The sequence below is a fragment of the Podarcis muralis genome, chromosome 10, assembly GCF_964188315.1.
Source record: "Podarcis muralis chromosome 10, rPodMur119.hap1.1, whole genome shotgun sequence".
Taxonomy (NCBI): Eukaryota; Metazoa; Chordata; class Lepidosauria; order Squamata; family Lacertidae; genus Podarcis; species Podarcis muralis.
The window spans coordinates 6238741-6261941 of NC_135664.1; the positions used below are offsets into that span (position 1 = coordinate 6238741).

Sequence of the window (23201 nt, forward strand, 5' to 3'; positions counted from 1 at the left end):
CAATGGCGCCAAAGAAAGCGGCCCCCTCGGTGAAAAGCGATTGGTAGCCGCAAAACGGGCTTTTTCAAAGCGGCTGTGATGGGCAGCTCTTCCCGCGAGTAGGAGGAGAGGGAGGAGAGAGCGTAGTAAGTCACGCTTCGACAGAAATGGATGAGGAGGGGGGGGGAAACCTTCCTCAGGCCTGCCCAATGGGCACTTAGCGAAGGCCCGCGAGGTGGGATTCGATGCGGACAACCCAATAGGCTTGGAGCAAGCGACATGACAGGCACCTTCTGCAACCAATGAGCGTGTCGTGCGGGATGTGACGTATATCTCATCGGCCGGTCGGCTCTGGGGCTGTCGGAGGAGCTTAGACGTCGGCTCCTCTTTTCTGGCTGGTTTGCCCGAGGCCTCGAGCGGTGGGCGGTGATGAAGCGAGTCTCTGGGGCCCTGTCCTAGGGCAGCGGCGGCGGCTGCGAGGCACGCCAGAAGCGTGACCGGTGGGTAATTTGGAATTAATGGGGTATTTAGCTCAGGTCGGGGGTGGTTGTGGAGTCCCCTCCTCCCCCCCCCCTTTTTGTCCCCGTTGTTATGTCCCCTCAGAGATTCCCTGTCTATTACTTGCTATGGTTGAGCCCCCCCCGGGGGGCGGGCGGGAGATACCATTCCACGGGGGCAAGTCCCATTGAATTCAGTGGAACATTACTTCTGAATACACATGGATGGGGTTTTTCCTGACCTGAGTGTATTCAATTATTGCCCTCAAAGTGGGGTGATAGTCATATATTTCGCTTTTTTAAAAAAAGGCGGCATAAAAACTGCAAGAACTTAAATAGCTTCTAGCAAGCTAAAAGCAATTCAGTGGGATTTCAGTCCATTCATGGCCCATAAGGCTTCCTAAAAAGAAAATTAGAGCTATTCTCCCCCTTAAGGTGATCTAGGTCCTAGTCAAGGGCTCAGTGGGAAGGAGCTGTGCCAATAAATGTTGCGTTTTGTGCTTCTCATATGTATGTTTTGTGCTTTGGGAAATGGTTCTGTGGCCTCTGCTGATGTCAGATCATAGGAACTGCATAGCTGTCAACTTTCAGATTTGAAAATAAGGGATCAGCAGCCTCACCTGTCCCGGGGACAGTCTACGGGATATCTAACAATCCGGGATAGCAGCAGGAAGCAGCGGGAAACGGTGCTGGTATAAGGGAATTTCCTGCCAAAAAAAGGGAAGGTTGACAGCTATGCAACTGTCAAAGTTTGAGGCATTGTGCTGCTACTGTGTTGCAGGCCTGAGTAGCCCTATGTGCTTGGTGATTGGATCAGAAAGCGGGTAGAGAGACACCATCCTTTTAGTATTTATAGATGGAGCCTGCCTTAGGTAAATTTGTTTTTACTGGTATAGGAAGCAGCACAGTCTGATTGGCTGCAGATTCTCATCAGCAAAGAAAGTCAGTGGGGAGAAGTAATGGCATTTGGGAAGTTGATTGATGATGGAGGTGCGAGGCAAAGACTGAGCTGAAGGTGAATGGTTGACATCTGAATATTCAGCTATTCCTCTGCAATGTGGTAACTATACGTACTTTGCTTCAGAAGAAGGGAACCAAGAGGCTACCCTGTGTTAAGGTCTTGCCCAAAAATGGTTTTAAAAAATCAGCTGAACTGTTCGAGCTGCTCGAAGTACAGTCAGAGGAGCTTTGGGGTCAGAGGCAGATTGCATCCAGTAGCGGGACAGGATTGTGAGAATTTGGCTGGGGCAGAGATCAAGGGAATTTGACAGGTATCCCTTGAGTCCATAGAAACTGTCATCAAGCATTTTTAAGATCCAAAACTAAATATCAGTACTGTATTCCCTTATGTATTTAAGAAACATTTTGTCTCCAGTGTTGGTGTCAGTTTCACACCCAATCCTATTATTCCTAGCTACTAGGAGGCTTTAAGGGTACATGTATTCTTTTATTTAAATTTTAAAAGCATTCTAAGCTGGCAGTACGAAAAGGTCACACTGAGGTACTTTTGAGTTACTGTGGCAGGGAGATCCATAGATCCTGAAATATAAAAATTAAATATCTAAAACGGTCATAAAAAGTAGGACCAAGGCAACCATTGCCCTATAATCTTTAAATAATGTCTTTTGCAGCCTGCCTTCTTTTATTAGGATTCTGTTCCCTGCCCCTAGCTATGAGTGTGAGATTACATATTCAGGATCCCTTTGCATCAGATTGGTTATGCCTTATTAGTTAAGGCTTAACTAATAAGGCATAACCAATCTGATGCAAAGGGATCCTGAATATGCCATCTTGCTTGAGGAGTGGCTTTCTACATTAGATGGTCCAGCATTCTCCGCAGTCATCACAAGCAAATGACTGCCTTTCTCTTGACAACCATATACATAACTATTGCTTACAATAGCAAAGTGGAATAAATAATTATAGTGCCTTCATTAATTTTGCATACTGTTTTGCAATGTCTGGATGCTGAAGCAGTGTACAAAAAATGTCTAATGTACTATGATTTATACAAAACTTTGTTAGGTGGTGGTACCAGTGGTCTGGAAAATCTTGCATAAAAGGTATCTCAGTCTACCAAAAAAATTTCTCAAAATCCAAATCTGGAGAAAAGGGTGGGTGTAAAAATTCCCCACAATTGTAATATGGGATATATGTTGAGTTGTTGTTATACAGCTATTTTGATATGGTACTAGCAAGAAATAAATCACCAGATTCCTTGGTGGGTGCCAAAATATAACTGATAGTTATAACATTTTAAGGCTGCAGTCCTAAGCATATTTTACTTCTGAGCAGTTAGAATCAGGCTGAGTGAAATTATTTCTCCCAAATTTGTAGAATTAATATGTGGACTTCAAAAGCACAAGAAGAGAAACATATGAGCTTTACTATAGTTTGGTGTGAGTGTCCACCTTCCTTCCAACTGTGGATCAAAAGGGTTTTCAGAGCCTCAGAGGTTATCTCGCCTTCAGAAAGTACCTTGACACTTGGACACGTTTCAAGTCCTTCTCATCCTCAGAGCCTTTCTAAGTTGTGTTTATTTAAGTGGTCTTGCTTCCCCATTAATCCCTCCACCATCAGGTGTTTAAATAGCTTGTCCATTCCTTCAGTTAATACCGGTACTTTTCCTCCTTCATCCCACCCTGTGTCCTAAGTTGCTTGCTGAAGCTTGCCCATTGCCTGTTTCTTTATTCTTTTATTTTACCGCTGCTCCTTCACCATCTTTGCTCCCTTCCTGCTTGGAACTCCCTCTAAGCATGCTATTTCTGCTACATCTTTATCCTCTGGCTGGTTGAGCATCTCTCCTCCTCCAGTGCCCACCTCCTGCCCAGCCGGTTCCAGTTTGTTTGACTCACCTTTGCACCTGACCACCACACACTGACAGCATGAGCAGGGAGCTGTCATGCCAGTCAGTCATGACATTTGGTTCCTTTGTTAATGAGCCTTAATGTTTTTCTGTTGTGTTTTCCAACATCTGTACCACGTGGCCACAGACTTTTTTTCTCCTCCAACAATTGGATTTAAGAGTCTAGAGGTAACATATTATGCAGACCTGAAGGAAGATAGCAGTATGTTTTTAGCAAGCACCTGATGCTGGTGCTTGCCTTATTTCAGAGGAGGGATTGTTCCACAAGCTGGCTGCCACCACCACCAAAAAGACCCTCCTCCACATTGCTGCAAGATGGACTTCAGCAGGCTGCAACACAACCAAGAGGGCCTCATGCAAAGTTCTTAGAGAGCGGGCAAGTCTATACGAGGAAAGGTGTTCATTCAGGTAACCTGGTCCCAAGTCGTTTGGGGTTTTCTAAGTGAATAGCAAACATGTAACCTTATATGGCTTCATATAAAAATGGCAGGCACAACTGTTTTTGCTTAAGTCAACATATGGGAGATAAAGGGAGCAATTCAGCGTAGCGCTAAGATTGCTCCATCTGCAGAAGCATTTCTTCTTGCTCAGTTGAATAATCTCCCATTTTCTCCCGCCTTGCACTGTTCTTGGGGTTCTCCTGACAGACACACAAGCCAATTTGGGGGCAGTGGGGGAGCCCCATTGCGCTAGTGGAAGTCCTTGTGTGGGCTTCTACAAGTGGAACTAATTAGTTGAATTAGTTGAATGTAAACTAGACTTGGCCCAGAGACTTGTTTTCTTTATATTTAAATTGCATTTTGGGTGAAGCTTCATTTATAAACCTAGCTTGATGGTGTGTGGTTTGTTTGTTTTTGCTAGACTTTCTGATATCTCCCCAGTCCATTTGTTTTTGTTCTGCTTTATCCTAGGGTCCATCTTTTCTACTCTTGCCAACCACCCACTAAAGCTGTTTAAATGAGAATGTCCTTGGCGCAGAGAGTGCTGCTTACATGGCTCTTCACATTGCTGTTCCTGATCATGTTAGTGTTGAAATTGGATGAAAAGGCACCATGGAACTGGTTTCTCATATTTATCCCAGTTTGGATATTTGATACTATTCTTCTAGTTATGATAATTGTAAAAATGGCTCGCCGTTGTAAGTCTGGCTATGACCCTCGAAATGGTTCCCGTCACCTGAAGAAGAAAGCTTGGTACCTTGTAGCAATGCTGCTTAAGTTGGCCTTCTGCCTCGCCCTCTGTGCAAAATTGGAACAACTTGCTGAAATAAAGCTAGCTTATGTCTTTATTCCCTTTTGGGTGTTGCTCATTGGAGGGATAATAGAACTTGGATACAACATCTTCTATGTACGAAGGGAATAACTTGTCCATAGACTGGGTTTATCCTTTCATCAGCCAGCATCACATTCCTTAACAACATTAGCTTGCTATAAGTTTACAGCACCCAAAGGAACTACAAGTAACAGCTGTATGTTGACATTCTATATGCCGTTGGACTAGACTCTTCAATGTGTGGAGCACAGCTATCTGATTTATATGTATATACTGTAAATAAATCATCAAAATATTTTCCAAGTATTCTCTCTATTTATCCTTCTGTGAGTGTGTGTGTCAAGTTTGTGTCTAGTGTGTTGAGTCATTACACTACAGAACTTGCCATTGCACAAAACTAAATTGAAATGGCTTTTCTGTAAATGGCTGGGAACAGATGGCCAACTTCTGCATTCTCAATAGTCACTTTATTCTCCAGACAGTGAGCTGAAGGCACGGAAGTATATTTTTGTACACAAAATGGATTTACTTGCAACTAATCATGTTGTAATACTGAGAGGAACATAACAGTTACAAAGCACACAGGCTCTAGTTGGATCATTGCTTGCAAAATCTGCAAAAGATTCAATGATAGTGATCTTTCTTGTAGAAATTCGATGCTTTTCCATCTTACAAATGAAACACTGCAGTCAAGCATTTTAAAATGCTTTAGTTTACTCTACTTCAGGGTTTTCCAAACTTGGGTCTCCTGCTGTTGTTCGACTACAGGGATGATGGGAATTGTGGTTCCAAAACAGCTGGAGACCCAAGTTTGGGAAACCCTGCTCTAGCTAATAGGAACCTTTTTGTGCTCTTAAGATTCAAGCATTGTAATAAATGTATATGCTTAATGCGATATGTTAACCAGTATTTGCCTTCACTTCCTCATTTTTTTTCTGTCCCTAAGCTGCCCAGTGTGAACTGAATTGACATTAAACTACTGTACAAACTCAAATAAAACAGTCAGGAATCACCGAGTCTTAACACGTCATCCTACTTGTATCTCCTCTACCCTCTTCCAAGGGACGCAATCTTCCTGTTGAGGAAGAAAATAAATAGGTCAAGGGAGGAAAGAGAACACAGTGCCAGAAAATATATTTGTCACACTCTAGCATTATAGGAACAAAACCTGGGATAACAATAAAAGCATGCTTTTGTGCTTCACACAATTGCCTCTGTGTAGTAGGGGTGCTGTGTAAAAGAAGACATTTCACAATGTTTGAAGCAGCTGGCAACTTTCATAAACAGAAGAGTTTACTTCCCTGTAAGGGTGCTTTGATCATAGCCTCAGAATGAATGGGAAGAATATTCCACTTGCCAATGACTAAGGTGTACTAGAATCCAGCTGCATCTCCAACTTGAAGATACTCTTGCCTTACTTGACAAAAGACACACCAATGTTCTTATGAGTAGGTTTGTTTTTTCTCTTTTCCAGGCCAGTTAATTTTTTTGGTCTCTTGTAAAACATACAATGGGACACGGGTGGCGCTGTGGGTTAAACCACAGAGCCTAGGGCTTGCCGATCAGAAGGTCGGTTCGAATCCCCGCGACAGGGTGAGCTCCCGTTGCTCGGTCCCTGCTCCTGCCAACCTAGCAGTTCGAAAGCACGTCAAAGTGCAAGTAGATAAATAGGTACCACTCTGGCGGGAAGGTAAACGGCGTTTCCATGCGCTGCTCTGGTTCACTAGAAGCGGCTTAGTCATGCTGGCCACATGACCCGGAAGCTGTACGCCGGCTCCCTCAGCCAATAAAGCGAGATGAGCGCCACAACCCCAGAGTCAGCCACGACTGGACCTAATGGTCAGGGGTCCCTTTACCCTTTACCTTTAAAACATGCAATAAGATGGCAGAATGGTTTTGCTGGATTGAGATGTAGGAGACATTACGAGTAGACACAGCTGTCACCTATTTTGTTACCTAGCTGCAACAGTTTCTTACGTTTCCTTCTGTAAAATAATTAATGGATTGTAATGAAATTTGTGCAAGCTGAAGTCCAGCCACAATGGGGTTTTCTCTCCTCACTGTTGCAGCCTTGAATCCCATGTCAAGCTTTTCTGACTCTCAGGAAAGGCGGGAGGGGTATGAAGGGTGCTGCAGTGAGGGAAAAGCTTCGTTGTGTGAGTGGATGGATGTGCACACCTGTTTTGAAACAAACCATGATATTATGCTTATAGAATTACCTGATCGTTACAAAATGTCTCCTGTTGCTGTCCCGTTGTGGTAACGAAACAGCAGTAGCCTAAAGCATGAAATTCTATAATCTTTGCTACAACTTATATTTTGGCATGCTTTAATAAGGGGAAAGATGTAAACAACTTAATGAGAATCACATAGAAGATTCTCTGGAAGAATCTGTAGGACTGTATTTTGCACTTCTGCTTCCTATTACACAACTATGGGTGTTGGGGGCCCATATCTTATTTAAGGCTTTAATCTTGTATATCCTTAAGCAGAAAGTAATTTTCACTTTTGTACAGAATTGCAGTCACATATACCCAACTATAGGGACGCGGGTGGCGCTGTGGGTAAAACCACAGCGCCTAGGACTTGCCGATCGCATGGTCGGCGGTTCGAATCCCCGCAGCGGGGTGCACTCCCGTCGTTCGGTCCCAGCGCCTGCCAACCTAGCAGTTCGAAAGCACCCCCGGGTGCAAGTAGATAAATAGGGACCGCTTACCAGCAGGAAGGTAAACGGCATTCCGTGTGCTGCGCTGGCTCGCCAGATGCAGCTTGTCACGCTGGCCACGTGACCCGGAAGTGTCTGCGGAAAGCGCTGGCTTCCGGCCTATAGAGTGAGATAAGCGCACAACCCTAGAGTCTGGCAAGACTGGCCCGTACGGGCAGGGGTACCTTTACCTTTACCTTATACCCAACTATGTGTGCTTAGTCAGATTTAGTCATTGTTTCTGTTTAAAAACGCACAGATTAATGATATTCTTAAGACTTTTAGTTACCGTACCTAAATAGTTATAGCTATGAACAGTTATAGCTATAGAATGAAGCAGCCACTTCCATAATTAAGATGAGACTTCTGTGGCTAACATTATTATATGACTGTTGGCTTGTCGGTGTTTTTTGAAATATGGGCATGGTGAGCTATAAGCTCTATATAGTTTCTGTATTTATACCACGCCCTTACCAGGGCAGTTTGCAAAAGATTAAAATTAGGACAAATCAACCCCCAAAAACCAAAACCATAAAATACACTAACAAGCAATATAAACAGACTTAGCAGAATTTTAAAATCAAACACCAAATAGCAGCAACACAGAGAGGATTTAAAAGCTTTGGAAAATAGAGGTCTTTGTCTGGTGCTGAAATGATGTTTCCAAGCATATCTGCAGATCTTAGCGTATACACAGGCACATGTGGAGATAAGCGGTCTTCCAGTCCTGTGCATCTTCTATGCCAGGGGTAGGCAACCTAAGGCCCATCGGCTGCAGCCCATTCGCCTTCTCAATCTGGCCCATGGATGGTCCAGAAATCAGCGTGTTTTTACATGAGTAGAATGTATCCTTTTATTTAAAAAGCATCTCTGGATTATTTGTGGGGCATAGGAATTCGTTCATTTTCCTCCCAAAAATATAGTCCAGCCCACCACATGGTCTGAGGGACAGTGGACTGGCCCACGGCTGAAAAAGATTGCTGACCCCTGTTCTACGCAGAGTGGCACAAGCTGGCCACAGCTTCTGTTGGAAGTACGGTATGTTACTAGTCTAGATGGACACGGTCTGATGCAGGGCTTTTATGTTCAGAGAAAATGGCTGGTGATTGGCTATTACTATACATTCCAAGTCCAATGTGCATTATTCCACCATAGGTTGCGTTTTTATGTAATTGTTGAATAGTACACACACACACACACACACACACACACACACACACACACACACACAGCACGAGGAAGCCCCAGTAAAGGACCTTCCAAAATCACAGCTGGCTTACCACACCTATGTAGGAAAATCCCTGAGCTAAGCAAGAATCTAGATGTGATGAGCATCCTTATCACATGATCATGCTTGATAAAACAAGTCACCTTCACAGCACATTAATTTACATCCCACCCTTCACAAATCTCAGAATGGCAAAAACGTGCAGCTGACAAGGCACCATGTATGCCATCTTGAGCTCCTTTGAAGAACGAACGAACTTGCAGGCTATATTCCAAGGGGCACAAACATCTAGTCATCTGGACTTCAAGAGTTATAAACGCTATCCCAGTTTTAAAATTGCTAAACACATAACTACAAGAAAGATGGAGGGCCCTTCTCATCTCAGTACTATTTTATTTCCTATTTTCTTTTTTATTTGGGTTTAGATCAGGGTTTGGAACCTAATTAAGATCCAATATAGAATGCTACTGTGGTGAAATTGCCATTTGTTTAAGCATATTGTAAAGTTTGCCTTTAAAAAATGGTAAGTTTCACAGCATGGGGTAATGTAAATTTTGAATTATGTGGTATCAGCTCATGGCGGACAGTTGCAAAGTTATGTGGCAGCTTTGAGAAGCAACACTATGTTAGAGGCTTAAAAGCTGGCAATTTTGATTGGATAGCTCTGGTCTGATTAGGAGGTTCTGCCTACATCTCAATGAATATGAGGTGGTTGCAGGGGAGGGAATTCTACTCTACTTTCATCTGACTGGCTGAAGTGGGAGTCAGCTGGAGCCTAAATACCTGGTCTCTGCCCATTGTAAGAGGTGGTTGTTGCTGGTGGGGCAGCCTGGAAGGAAGAAGAAACAGAAGCTTTGGGGGAACACTTCTTAGAATAACATTTCTTCATGTCAGTAGGCCAGCTGTGCTAAATTTTCTGTGGCTCTTGCATACAAAAGTCCAGCATCATTCAACTCAGAGTAAACGAGCACCATGGAAGCTCCTGATCAAAGTGTACACCTAGAGGCATTTTAAAGAAGCTAAAAATGTCGCTTGACAGCAGTATTACACATCAGAAAATGAAATGAAGGATTAGAACAAGTGTAAAATATAACAAACGTGCACAAAAGTTAAAAACACACAGGTTAAGTTAGAGCATTTGTTATTTTATTTTTTGTTTTGATGGTGCACCAACTATATTTACCAATAGAGGTTTCTTGCTACAGTAGGCACTAAAGAAGTGTGACTGAGAGTAGTGAGTTAAGACGATAATGTATTAGTAAGAACTGGTGACTGAGTCAGGCCCTCTCCTCAGGATATACTAGCAATTATGTATGTCTCCATCTTATGCTGTTTCATTCTATGAAAAACTTGGAAGTCTGAGAAGTTGCTCTGGCAGCACAATCTTATACATGTTTACTCAGAAGTAAACCCCACTGAGTTAATTTAGACCTATTCTCAGGCACACGTACATAGTATGGAAGCCTTAATGATTCTTACAATCACCTGTATCTGTCTTACCAGTTACCAACCTAATAGTGACATTTCTTGATGCAAGTATGAACCTTGAGTTTAAAACCTCTTACTTATTTCTGCCTGGAAAATGGTATAGGGCCAGATGTAGGTGAATTACATTTGTACAACATAAAAACCATCAGGTTCTGAGCCAATTTATATGTTAACATTTATGGAAGAGGACAAATCACACAAAATTGTTTAACAGCTTAAATTGTCTGGCTATTGTTAATTTGTACATTTGGATTTGGGTTTTTTTTGGGGGGGGGGGGTCCTGCCTCCTATAATAAACTCCAGCTCCATTATTGCAAGTTATATTTATTCCAACTTGAGTCCTCAAGTAAGTTTCAATGTATACAGGATAGAATGCCAATGATAGGATGTAATAACTGGGAGAGAGTAAGTTGAAGAGACTGGAACTGGTGTTCACTCAAGATTTAGAGATTTAGGTTTCGGGAGCGAGCAGGGCTTAGAATCCATCTCATAGGAAAAGGTACTTTATACCCAATTACGCTCAGGTAGAGAGCAGCTAGCTGAACGGAAGATACATAGGTCAACATCTCAGGTGGTAAACAAAAGTTAGTCATAGCCAATTACTGCTTAGTTTGAGGTGAACAACTTGGAGGTTTAAGAGTGCTCAGGTTTTAGCGCTTTAAAAAAGGAGGTAACATGTTCAGCCCATTAGGTAACTAACAAAAGATATCGCATCCCTTTCAAAAACTTCAAAAAGATGCAGATCCCTTTCCCCACCATGTTGCACTGTGCTTTTAGGACTGTACCACTTCAGAATAAAGGTGAAAATGCATGCTGCAGTGCCCCCCCCCCCATGTCAACAACCCTTTGTACCTATCAAAGTAGAATATTTGGGAAAATATTTGGGAAAACCTTCAATAACTCCCCAATATGGACTACATCTCAACCTGGATTGCGAAGTGGCACAATCCAAAAAAAGCTGTACCTTATAAGATAATGGGGAACTGTATTATATCCCAACACTTGTCCATCTAGGTCATAGCTATCTACAGACTGGCAGCAGCTTTCCAAGGGTTCAGGTCTTTCCTAACCCTAACTGGAAACGTGGGTGACTAAATTTGGGACCTCTTACATATGCAATGTATGAGCCACAACCCTTCCTTCAATTTTACTGAATGCACAAGATGAGCCCAAATTGTAGTTGATATTACTAAGATGCACTGGGGACAAAAAAAGGGCCTCATATCTTTGCAGCATCTTGCCTTGAAGTGTGTTTATATTTTTAAAGCTGAAAGGGGAAGATTTTATGGGCTGTTAAACCTTTGCTGTAATTAAGCATTCTGTGTGTTAACTCCTTTTAAAACCTATTAGGCTTAGAGGCAGTGGCCATGCTTTCCAATGGGCTGGGCAAACTCAACTGGCTGCATCTACCAAAGAAGCCAATTCACTAATCCAAGAGCTAAAGACAAAATTAAATACCCTCTAGAATACAGCCCTAATGTATAATTGTGCTTTAAGTACACCTATGAAGATTCTGTGTCTTACATTTAATCAAGGGGCCTTCTTAGCAGTAGTTATACAAGTACTTAAAAATGTAAATTGATTATTGGATTCAATTATGTACTGCTTTTCTCCAAAATCCCCAAAGTCCAAGTTTCGGGTTGTTCTTTTGGCCTTTGTGGTTGTGGATTAAAGCATAAAAATATGCATGCAGTTTCAGCTAAAGGCTAAGAATCAAAAACTTGATTAGGTTCCTTCAAAGGTCAGGTGGGTCACACATTCTAGTCACCTTCCATCTTTGGGCTCCTATCAATACTTGTCTGCTGTTCCAGAATATGAAACTTCAAAAATTATACAAGTATCCCTGTATGGTATACCAAAACATTCTAACTGATTTTTTTGTTATGTGTGCGATTTTTTCCCTTAGGATTCCTGACTCATCTCTCTTCATGTAGGGAACACCAGGAAATAGTGGGATCTCTGAAGTTTATCATAACTGTATTGTGAGCAAAGTACCTGTCAATGTAAAATAAGATGACAAGAGAAGTTCATTGCATGTATAACCACCACATGAACTACTCATCCAAATTCGCTTTGAAAGTGAAACTGTGCATTTTAACTTAAATGTCTAAGGTTTTTGTTTCATCATACAATAATATTCACTTTCTTGCAAAACTAAGTGTTTTGAAAATTAGCTCAGAAGTTTTGAGGGGGTTTTTTAAAGAGACTGAAAAATAAAACCCATTATTGTTATTATGAACCTTTATTAAGTGGCTCACATTTCAATATAAATCACACTAAAAAGATTTTTCTTTAAAAAAGCTATTTACACTACAGTGCTGACACGTTAAAAAGGAAAAAAAATTGGTATAAATAAGCTCTATGGAAAAGCCTGGAATTGTCAAAAAGAATTCTGGCTTATCTTACAAAAAATATATGTTAAATGTCAGCTCTAGTCTAAAACCTACAACTCATATTTAAAGACTTCTTTATGTTACACCTGCAGTGTTTACAGTGCATCTGGCCCTAAGTGCTTTGATACTTTCACAGTTATGGACAGGCACTGAGGAATGTTACAAAGCTACATAAACTATTTTCTGTAACAGATGTGAGGCAAGTAACAAACCTGACTCACAGAATTTAAGCATCTTTACATTATTATGTTTAAAAAGGAATTTAAAAATATATATACACACACAGAACAACTTCAACACAAAAAGTCATCTTCTTGTTTGCCATGCAGACTTGAATATGCTGAACTGCTTTGTCTGGTATCCTCCAGGTTCACATGACCCCCCAGACCCAAGCTGTCCTGCAAGTCTTTGTCTTCAGGTTCAAATTCAGATGCAGTTTCAAACGTAGACCCTGTCAACTGACCATGATCCAGCTTTGCTTTAACATTCTGACATTCCATAACATTAGGTGCGACTGTCTTTTCTGGAAGATTAACAATAATTGGTTCCTCTTTATTTTGGAAAGATGCAGCAGGTTCATGTGTGCATGGAAATTCCTGTTTGACATATTTAGTTTGCAGAATGCCTGAAAATTTAGTGTCTTCAGAGGCATTTATACTCGCTGCGTGGATTACACTGTCAGTTTGAAGTCCTACAGCAGAACACGTGGGATCTGTTGGCAGGCCTGCTTCATAGATGCTTTGATTTTCTCCCTCTGAGTGGTAGAGCTTGAGCCGAACATGCCAAGCTAAACTGCACACAGCTGAAACTGTCTTAAACTGATGCACAACATTCCTTGGAATAAAATAAATATCGTTATCATACAACTGAATTCTGGCATATCGAATGCCTTCCCTTCGTAATTGGTTAAGTTTTGCATCATCAACCCACTGGACACACTAGAAAGAGAGAGAAAAGAAAATTAATAAATGTTTTCTGGATCATGGTAATTCTCAAGGAAATAATTATCAAGTCTTTCAAAACACTTACCTGTGAAAGCGGAGGTTCATGCAGATCTAGTTGCATTCGTTGAACTACCTCTAAGAAATCTTCTGCATGAAAGCAAATTACATCTTTGGTTATACGAGGTTGTTGAGGCCTATACAAAGGGGAGAAAGTGTTGCCATCAAGGTTAATAAAGTCATACCTCGGGTTACAGATGCTTCAGGTTGCATGTTTTCGGCTTGCGCACCACGCCGAACCCAGAAGTACCGGAACGGGTTACTTCCAGGTTTCGGCGCTCGCACATGCGCAAAACTACTAAATTGCACTTTGTGCATGCGCAAAGCGCTGAATCGCGCTACGGGTTGTGAACGTGCCTCCCGCACAGATCACGTTCGCAACCCGAGTGTCCACTGTATATTAAAATCAGCCAGCTATTTGCTGCTCTTGTAAGCACAAAATAAAGCACTGAAAATATACAAAGAGTTGTTTTTCAGTTTGCAGAAGTCCAATGAAAAGTAACAACAGCAACTGGAACTTATTTTTTATAAATAGTACTAACACAGCAACTGATCCTTTGTCTTCTCATGCTAATATAACAGGTGTTCAGGTGTGTACTACTCTATTACAACTTCCTTGTAGAAAGCATTACCTTTTACTGGGGCCTAAAATCAAAAGGGAAGCGGGTGGCACTGTGGTCTAAACTACTGAGCTTGCCGACTGGAAGGTCGGTGGTTCGAATCCCCACAACGGGGTGAACTCCCATTGCTCGGTCCCAGCTCCTGCCACCCTAGCAGTTCAAAAGCATGTCAAAGTGCAAGTAGATAAACAGGTACCGCTCCAGCAGGAAGGTAAATGGCGTTTCCGTGTGCTGCTCTGGTTTCGCCAGAAGCGACTTAATCATGCTGGCCACATGACCCAGAAAAACTGTCTGTGGACAAACATCGGCTCCCTCGGCCAGTAAAGTGAGATGAGTGCCGCAACCCCAGAGTCATTTGCGACTAGACCTAACAGTCAGGGGTACCTTTACCTTTTAGTTTCACATGAGCCACAGGATACTCTAGCAAGTATGCTAATTTACTTACTTCTTCCACACAGCTGCAATGTACAGCATCTGCAAATTAGTGTAAATTAGAGATTGCAGTGCTCAGGGTTCCTTGTCCCAGAAGCTACAGATTAAGTTCTGTCCTGCTTATATGTCACACTATCAGTCTCCAAAACATTATTATTTTTAACTCATAATTGTTTATCACATTCCACTATCCTCTGATATTTCACAGCTGTTAAAAAACACACACACAAAGAGGAAAAAGCTGGATTTACTTTCAAATCCAGTTATCAGAAGGTAGGCAAATGCTCATTTTGCTTTCTTAACATTTCACCTGTGTTTTCAATTAAATTGCACAATTCAGCCAACTAAGATTTCAAAAACAGATTAGTCCAGAGCTGAAAATAGAAGAAAATCACACCTCAAATAAAAAATCATGTCCATTTCCATTCTGCATGGCAATTTCCATTCTGCATTAACACTTACTAATCACCTCCGTCACTATCTTGCCATTTCCTATCCATTGTGCCAATGTAGATTTGATATGGAATACTTATCTGTTATAGAATGCATCAAGCTAAATGCACAAATAGCATTTATCTTTAGGATTTTTGACTCCCTATATTAGGATCAGCAACTTGCAGCAATACAGGGCCAAATCTCTTCTGCATACCAACTCAAGGCCAAGAGTGATGACAGGACTATTTTGTTGTTGTTGTTTAGTCATTTAGTCGTGTCCGACTCTTCGTGACCCCATGGACCAGAGCACGCCAGGCACCTCTGTCCTCCACTACCTCCCGCAGTTTGGTCAAACTCATGCTGGTAACCTCGAAAACACTATCCAACCATCTCGTCCTCTGTCGCCCCCTTCTCCTTGTGCCCTCCATCTTTCCCAGCATCAAAGTCAAAGGCTTTTGCATAGTCAATGAAGCAGAAGTAGAAGTAGACAGGACTATTAGTTGGGATCTATCTCAGCACTGTCCAATTCATGCAGGTATTTTTCAGATGTTTATCCTGAAAAAAACCTGGCAAATACATACCACTCTCCACAATGCACTGCCTTTAATACTCCCACAGCAGCTGTAGTCTGTCGTTCAAACCCTTGTCCTATGTGATCTGCATGGGCTCGTGTCCTGTCTTCAAAAAGCATTTCACGAGGTTCACTAATACGAGGTAGGTACTGCAGGTTTTTTATTTCATTGGTTGTTCTGTTAAAAGGATGGGGGTAAGAAAAATTAAGAATAATTGTCCATTCCCCCCCCCTTCATATAAAAATGTTAGCAAGTTATTACACCAGTAAAAAAGGAATGCCCTCCAATATACAAGGTGCTGGTTTAGAATTTTTGTGCAGTGATTGAAAACAAACGAACAAGCTAATATGCACCCGCATTTCCAGATCTTTTTGTACATTTCTTGTACACAGTGCAATGTTCATTTGATATTATAATTGCATTCTACACACAAATTAGAAATAGAAAGACTGCTATTCTATGGGACTGAGTTGCTCATTGCCACCCTGATGGATTGTCTTTAACAAGAGCAGGACAAGGGGAGTGTAATCTTGCTCCCACGTCTAGTTCTCCAAGGCTTTTGATACCATTGACCATTGCACCCTACTGGACTGGCTCTGCTGTTGTTTAGTCGTGTCCAACTCTTTGTGACCCCATGGACCAGAGCAAGCCAGGCACTCCTGTCTTCTATGGGACTGGCCCTATGGGATGGGAATTAGGGGGCACTGCACTACCTATGTGGCCAAGTACAGACAGTAATAATAGAAGAGTACTTTTCAGTCCCCTTGCGATTATGCTCTAGGCAATATGAAACTACGGGGAGCAGTCATAAGGAAATTAGGGCCAGGTGTCACGAGTAGGATAACACTCAGTTCTAATTCTCAATAACGACTGAATCAGGAGATGCCATGCAGGACCTGGGCCAGTGCCTGGATGCAGTGGTCGACTGGATGAGGGATAACAAGCTAAGCCTGAATCTCAGCAAAGCAGGGGCACTGAGGATGAGGGCTCTTCATGGCTGAAAAATTGGTCAATTACCGTATTTTCCGCCCTATAGGGCGCACCGGCCCATAGGGCGCACTTATTTGGGGGGGGGGATAAAGGGGGGGATTATTTTCCCCCCGAGCCCCAAAGAGCAAAGAAGCCATGACAGCAAGCGGGATGGATCCCGCTGGCTGTCCTGGCTTTGTTTTTAGCCTCGGGGCTGGGGGTCCGGGAGCGAAGGCGAGGTTGCGCAACCTCGCCATCGCTCCCGGAGCTTGTGGAGCTTGCTGTCCGCAAGCCTTGGGAGTCCGGAGGGAACTCCCACCGGGCTCCCAAGGCTTGCGGATAGCTGCCCTAAGCCTGGGGTGCACAGTGCCACGCTCCCCGGGCTTCGGGCTGCAGGCAGCTATCCGCAAGCCTTCGGAGCCCGCGGGAGTTCCTGCCGGGCTCCACAGGCTTGCGGATAGCTGCCTGAAGCCTAGAGAGCAAGAGGGGTCGGTGCACACCTCTCGCTCTCCAGGTTTCAGCGAAAGCCTGCATTCGCCCCATAGGACGCACACACATTTCCCCTTCATTTTTGGAGGGGGGAAAGTGTGTCCTATAGGGCGAAAAATACGGTACATCATGTGTCTTGTAAAGACCTAACTTTTTGCCTGGTCTTTCCCTGACCCATAAGTTCAGGGAATGTTTTTGACTGCCTGAATTCCTGGTTTTATAATTTTCTGTTTATGTTGTACCCTATGTTAAAACTATTAAGTGACTTAAAACTGTTTGATATAAAAATAAATAAATCATAACAATCATTGATGATGAACTAGCTGCCACCCCAGCTCTCTGTGATCATTTACTTTCTCCCTCTATGGAACAAAGTGCTCATTTTGATCTCAAAAGGGCCTAAGTACATCACTTCAGAGATTAATACTGGCTGAATTGGAGCCAGCTCTGTCCAATTCAGTCCATAATTCTAGTACCAGAGCCAAGTATTGCAAGTACACAGTATTAGTGACTATTAAGAAAAGAAAATATAACATGTTTAGTCAAAAAGGCCTGAACTTAAAGAATTAACAAGCCATTTATTACAAGTGGCAAGACACAACATAACCAGAGACTGAAAAGACCTTTCCGGCACAACAATAGACAATTGGTACAAAACAGGTTGGGAAACAGCCCTCCTTAAGAAATAAATTGCAAATAAACTACAGTTGACACATGGCCAGATCAAGAAAGATGGCTTTACCCCAATATAGTTTAATTTCATAACATATTCCAGAAAATGAATAATCCCCCCACCATCAGCATTTGGCTCAATCTGGTTTATCTAAATTTAAATGTAAACATAAATTATTATATTCACTTTGAAACCCCCCATTCATCAATATACAAGCACTCTATATTGTTTCATTGGTAACTTAAGAGGGAAAATGACTATTAATCTAAGCACAACCACAAGGGCTCCTGATTAGGCGATTAGCTATGTGATGTTGAATGTTATCTGTTAACTCTGTTCTATCCTGTTTCCCCTTTGTTTTTGTTTAACCAATCAATGAACCAAGAGCTTATATACTGACCACTAATAATAAATTGTATGTCATAGATATTACTGCAAACTTATTGTGCTATTTTTGTGATGTATGAATGATATGAAAAGACTTGGCCTATTTGTATAATTTATTACTCCTATGAGCCTTGATTTTTAAAGCCCAATAAGAAGTTATTCAAAAAAAAGAAAAAACATGGGCTTAAACCAACCTCCTCAAAAAGAACTTAAAAATGAATGTGGTTCATTGATCCTTTAGAAATGAATGGCTACTTAAGAAATCTTTCTAAAGGCCAGTGTGTGTGGACAACGGCGACAAAAATTAGAACAAAGATCTTAAACATACTCCTTAAGGAACATCTTCTCCCACTCACATAAGCCTACACAAATATTAAGGCCATCATCTGAAGCCCTTCTTTGAGTCCAACTCTGGAGACAAGGGACCCAGCTTTACAACTGCAAATAAAGTGTGTTTTAAGTGCAATATACAATGTGACACTAGATGGCAATGGTGAGCCTTATGGAAAATTCAATGTATTTTTATTTTTTTAAAGCATTTTCAGAATGTTTTTTATGTGTGTGTAGATTCCACCATGGTATTTTTTGCTTTGGCACACCCCACCTATTGCAATCTTTTGCCAAAGGGACTTTGAGCTTGATGTCTTTTTGTACCACATGAAGGTATCATTATTTACTTAGGATTTTTAGAGCTTTGGGGATTCTGAGATTTTTTAGCTTCAATTAAAAAAAAATTTTTTTTTTAAATTCTTTTAAAATAACTTATTACTGTTTTAATGGCTGTAAGCTGCTCAGGAAGTTTTAAACTCTATAGTATGGAATCAAATAAAGCCAGATATTTCAACATACCTTTTCCTTTTGAAAGGTGACTTTGGCATGTCTGCCACAGGGATCATTTGTTCTCCTGGACGTACCCACATAATAGGACCATCATCACTATCTTTACGACTCTCTAGTTTCAAACTAGAAAGTGTCCCCCATGGCAAAGTACACTAAGAAGAAACAGTTATTTAAAGGTTATTTAAAACACCACCAATTGAAACATTTTCATTAACTCACAACATGAGAACACTGCATATCTTATTCTACTGCAAAACAGGGGCAATTTCATCAGAGGACCACAATTTTTCTTGTGCATTTACTGTATTTTCAATTCAAAATAATGTCTACCTCAAAGACAATTTTATATCTATACATAAATTGCATTGTAGCACACCGTATTCCTCAACCTAAGAATCTGAGTGCTTTCAGTGCTCCTTGAAAATTTCATCAGGACTGCAGCTTTCATAAGAAATTAATAGCCTCAGTTATGAAGAACTTGAACTGGCCTTCAAATATGAATGTACAATACAAATTGAAAAATCAATACATTTAATTGTTGCCTTCTACCTAATCATTTGCCAGTTTTGGAAGTGACTTTCTGAAACAGTGATTCTTAACCTTTTTGGGATCATGGACCCTGAAAGCTATTGATTGCAGAAAAATGAACATAAACACAAAATGTTGCACACTATTTATTTTCTTGCATTGCATTATATTTAATTTTATTTTTGCATGCAAGAATCCCTGTATTAAAGACTTGCAGATTTCGGATCTAATCTCTTCACCATATTAGAAGTGTCATTTTGTTTATCATAATAAACAAAGTTTTAAGATTTAACAAAACTATGCAAAAGTTACTTCCCCAATTCTCTTTCTTTCTTACTTTTAAGAAAGGTGAATCTTCCAGCATATCTAGGAACTCTGGAAAATAGTCCCCCACTTCCTCATCCACTGCTCCAACCAAGCTGATTTGTCTCATTGGGCCAGCTCTGTATGTACCATGGGAATATGTTCTTTTTACCTAAAAAAAAAGTCATATACAGTAAACAAGGGTTAGTTTTATACACAGAATAAATTACAAAACAATTTACATTTGCACAAATATACAAAATATTTTCTAAAGCACAGAAGTACAAATTAAACATTTTTAATAGTACAGTAAGAGGAGATCTAAAATTATGACCAGGCTAAAAGGTGGTGAGTGCAATGCTTTAGCATTTCAACATAAATAAAACATCATACTCAACATGAAATGCAAAAACCCCACAAATTAAAATTAAACAATGCAAGTTAAACAAAAGGTAGCAGATAAGAAAAGGTGGCTGCATTTAAAAAATAAATAAATTGTTTATATGTATTTTAATGACTTAGTTTTAATAAAAAGGTTTAATTTATATTTGAATATTTTGGTATAAAAATGTTGCAACCCAACTGAAAAGAGATAATGAAAAATGTCTGACTTTAATTTCTGTCTTCAGGAACAAAAATAATAGAAGCAGAGGAAGAGAATATGTATTTCATGTTGCACAATTATTTACAATAAAAGCAAGAGAATTACTATTTATACTATAAAATACATTGCCTCGTTTGAATCACTAACTAATATATTCTGCTGTGTAGAATATCAATAAATTTAATTACAAGGCTGGAGCAAGGGATTAAGAAAATGATGTTTACTGAACCAACATTAATATGCATAGCAGATTATTTACCAGCCAGTACATTCACTTCTCCTGTGCTGTCTAATGCAAACCCTAGGATATTATACATTTGCCTTCCTATGCACTGATACAAAAATAACGGAGAAGGCAGCACTTTTCATTAAATGGTAATGTCTTCTAAGCTTCTATGCAGCAGTGTCTGCTATCTGTTCTTTTAAAATGAGTCCACATTTCTAGATGCCTTATTTATATAGCTTTATGCCTATGACAATTTTAAATATGCGTTAATATATCTATCCCCCCCTTTCATTACCTCATTTCCCACTCTCTTGGACATATGCCCTCCCTACAACCATCTGTTCTCCACTGACACAAATGCAGTGACTTCTTGACCAGCAATCAGCCTGTCTAAATGTCAGCAACGCAACAAAATGCTACTCTCAAATGTACTCTCAAACACGACTGTCAAGTAAACATGTTTCCTCCACAGAAACTCCAACAGCCAGTTTTTGTTTAATAATCCATCAGCTAACACTGTTAAGAGTTTAGACATAGATGATTTAGATGATTCAGCTTGCCATTAAGAAATTTAAATTTTCCTAGGACTTTCTGTCTACATACAATTAGTTACGGCAACATACTGTAGTCAGATTTAAATTAAACACGCAGTACTGAAAGATAAGCACTCAGGCTGGAAAAAGGCACTTCCAGCTCTTGTTTTGTAGCAAGATGTTTTAATATTTTGTCAAAGGAATGGATAGCATAAAAATGAAGACATAGATAACAAACTAGGTTTCTTTCTCTGTGGAAGGCCTGCAAACGCCATCTTGCAGTGTTAGAAACTCAGATATATAAAGGTAAAGGTAAAGGTACCCCTGCCCGTACGGGCCAGTCTTGACAGACTCTAGGGTTGTGCGCCCATCTCACTCAAGAGGCCGGGGGCCAGCGCTGTCCGGAGACACTTCCGGGTCACGTGGCCAGCGTGACAAGCTGCATCTGGCGAGCCAGCGCAGCACACGGAAACGCCGTTTACCTTCCCGCCAGTAAGCGGTCCCTATTTATCTACTTGCACCCAGGGGTGCTTTCGAACTGCTAGGTTGGCAGGCGCTGGGACCGAACAACGGGAGCGCACCCCGCCGCGGGGATTCGAACCGCCGACCTTTCAATCGGCAAGCCCTAGGCGCTGAGGCTTTTACCCACAGCGCCACCCGCGTCCCTAATATATTGTCCATTTAAATATTGCCCATTTGGCAATCAGATATATAAGCTGATTGCCAAATGGCACCTTAAACCTAGGTTGCGGTTGCCAGAACAGACTGTCTAAGTACCTTTCCGCCCTGTCCGCCCCATGGAACTTATTATACTTATTATATTTATTATTATTTTCATTCCATTTCTATACCGCTTTATTTTTAAAAAAATTCAAGGTGGTTTACAACACATTAAAACATCAAATAAAACAATCTAAAATAAAACAAATTCAAGCTTTAAAGAAATTAGTGCAGATCCTTCTTTAAATTACGGTACATTTTGGTTTCCCCATATTTAATTACCTACTTAATTTATATAGCAGCACCATAGCAGAAGTACTCTAGGAAGTCAGTGTGGTGTAGTGGTTAAGAGTGTCAGATCAGTGTGAGATCAGGGTTCAAATAACCACTCAAGTCAGGAAGCTCACTTGGTGATTTTGGGCCAGTCACAGCCTATCTTGTTGTTGTTGTAGAGTTTAATTGAGGAGGCGGTGAAACGTGTACTCCTTGGAAAAGAGGTTGGGATATAAACACAATAAATAAGCTCTTCTGCTTACCTGCTTAAGAAAGATAGAAAGGCCAGACAGGTGGAGATGTCAGCCCAGAAATCTCCGCATGGTCGCAACTGGGCCTGTGTTAGTCATCTTGGTAGTCAAGATAACCTCAAAATTAATTGATAGTTGCTGTGGGAATGAGCTCATACATGCTTTGATATGTGCCAATTGGCTTGCTTTGTTACTACGCTTATCAGTGAGGCCTGAGATGCTGGGCTCTGGGCTCAGAGAAGGAAGTGATATGTAAGCCTTGGACAGTTGCCACCTATGCCTTCAGGGGTCACTTGGGTTCAGGAGAGGTTCTGGCCAAGCTGACATATGCAGCAGCTTTTTGTAAAAAATAACGCTTAACATTTGCGGACAAATCTTGATGACTGCTTGCTTGCTGCTGCAAGTGTTCGCCCCGCATCGTTAAGGGCAGAAGGGCTCTGCATGCTGTTTACACGTTACTTTTTAAAAGCGCTAGAACTTGCTGTTCTGGCATTCTTGACATCTTTCTTTGGTATCCCTGCATCCAACCACTTGGCTCTCCCTTGAGCCCATGGTTCAGATCATTTTCTCACCCCAGCAAATGATGTTTTGTATGCATCCACAGTGACATCAAATAAACACTTTAAAAGTATGCTATGAGAACGAACAAAAAAAGAAAGAAAGTTCAATACCGATATGACAGCAGCTAAGACAAAGGATATAAATGGAATGAATGCTGAATGAATACACCTAAAGCACCATGCACCTCATCGCCATTCATGGTGGAGAGTTAAGTCAGCTGCACATCTGACCGGGCAATCACAACTTGACTGGTGTGCATGGCAAATGTGTTTATAGATAATGGAGCATGTATGCACTGCTAACAGGCAAGAACTTCATCTGTGGCTTCTATCAGATCTGTTTTGGTTGCACTATATG

At 41.2% G+C, this 23201-nt stretch overlaps 2 protein-coding genes across 3 annotated transcripts in view; one reads left to right on the forward strand and one right to left on the reverse strand.

Moving 5' to 3' along the window:
• Nucleotides 1-288: 288 nt before the first annotated feature.
• TMEM60 (transmembrane protein 60) lies at nt 289-4911 on the forward strand. Of its 2 annotated transcripts, XM_028747607.2 has the most exons (3): nt 294-479; nt 3591-3750; nt 4254-4911. In XM_028747607.2, exon 3 carries the CDS (start codon nt 4300-4302, stop codon nt 4702-4704), a length of 405 nt encoding a protein of 134 aa, XP_028603440.1. In that variant the 5' UTR covers nt 294-479; nt 3591-3750; nt 4254-4299; the 3' UTR covers nt 4705-4911. The 2 variants fall into 2 exon arrangements, with proteins under 2 accessions (XP_028603441.1, XP_028603440.1); XM_028747608.2 differs by lacking the exon at nt 3591-3750 and having other exon boundaries at nt 289-479.
• Nucleotides 4912-9670: 4759 nt separating this feature from the next.
• The window catches only part of RSBN1L (round spermatid basic protein 1 like), a 41652-nt gene continuing 28121 nt past the window's right edge, over nt 9671-23201 (reverse strand). The window contains exons 4-8 of the mRNA XM_028745429.2: nt 19711-19848; nt 18855-18997; nt 15497-15664; nt 13457-13565; nt 9671-13365 (exon numbers count right to left, since the gene is read on the reverse strand). Of these exons, the coding sequence (XP_028601262.2) occupies nt 12721-13365; nt 13457-13565; nt 15497-15664; nt 18855-18997; nt 19711-19848 (1203 nt within the window). The 3' untranslated portion in view covers nt 9671-12720. The remainder of the gene's footprint in view (nt 13366-13456; nt 13566-15496; nt 15665-18854; nt 18998-19710; nt 19849-23201) is intronic.

Excerpts from the sequence above, each read along its gene's own strand:
- TMEM60 (XM_028747608.2), top strand. The coding sequence starts at position 4,300 with ATGAGAATGTCCTTGGCGCAGAGAGTGCTGCTTACATGGCTCTTCACA.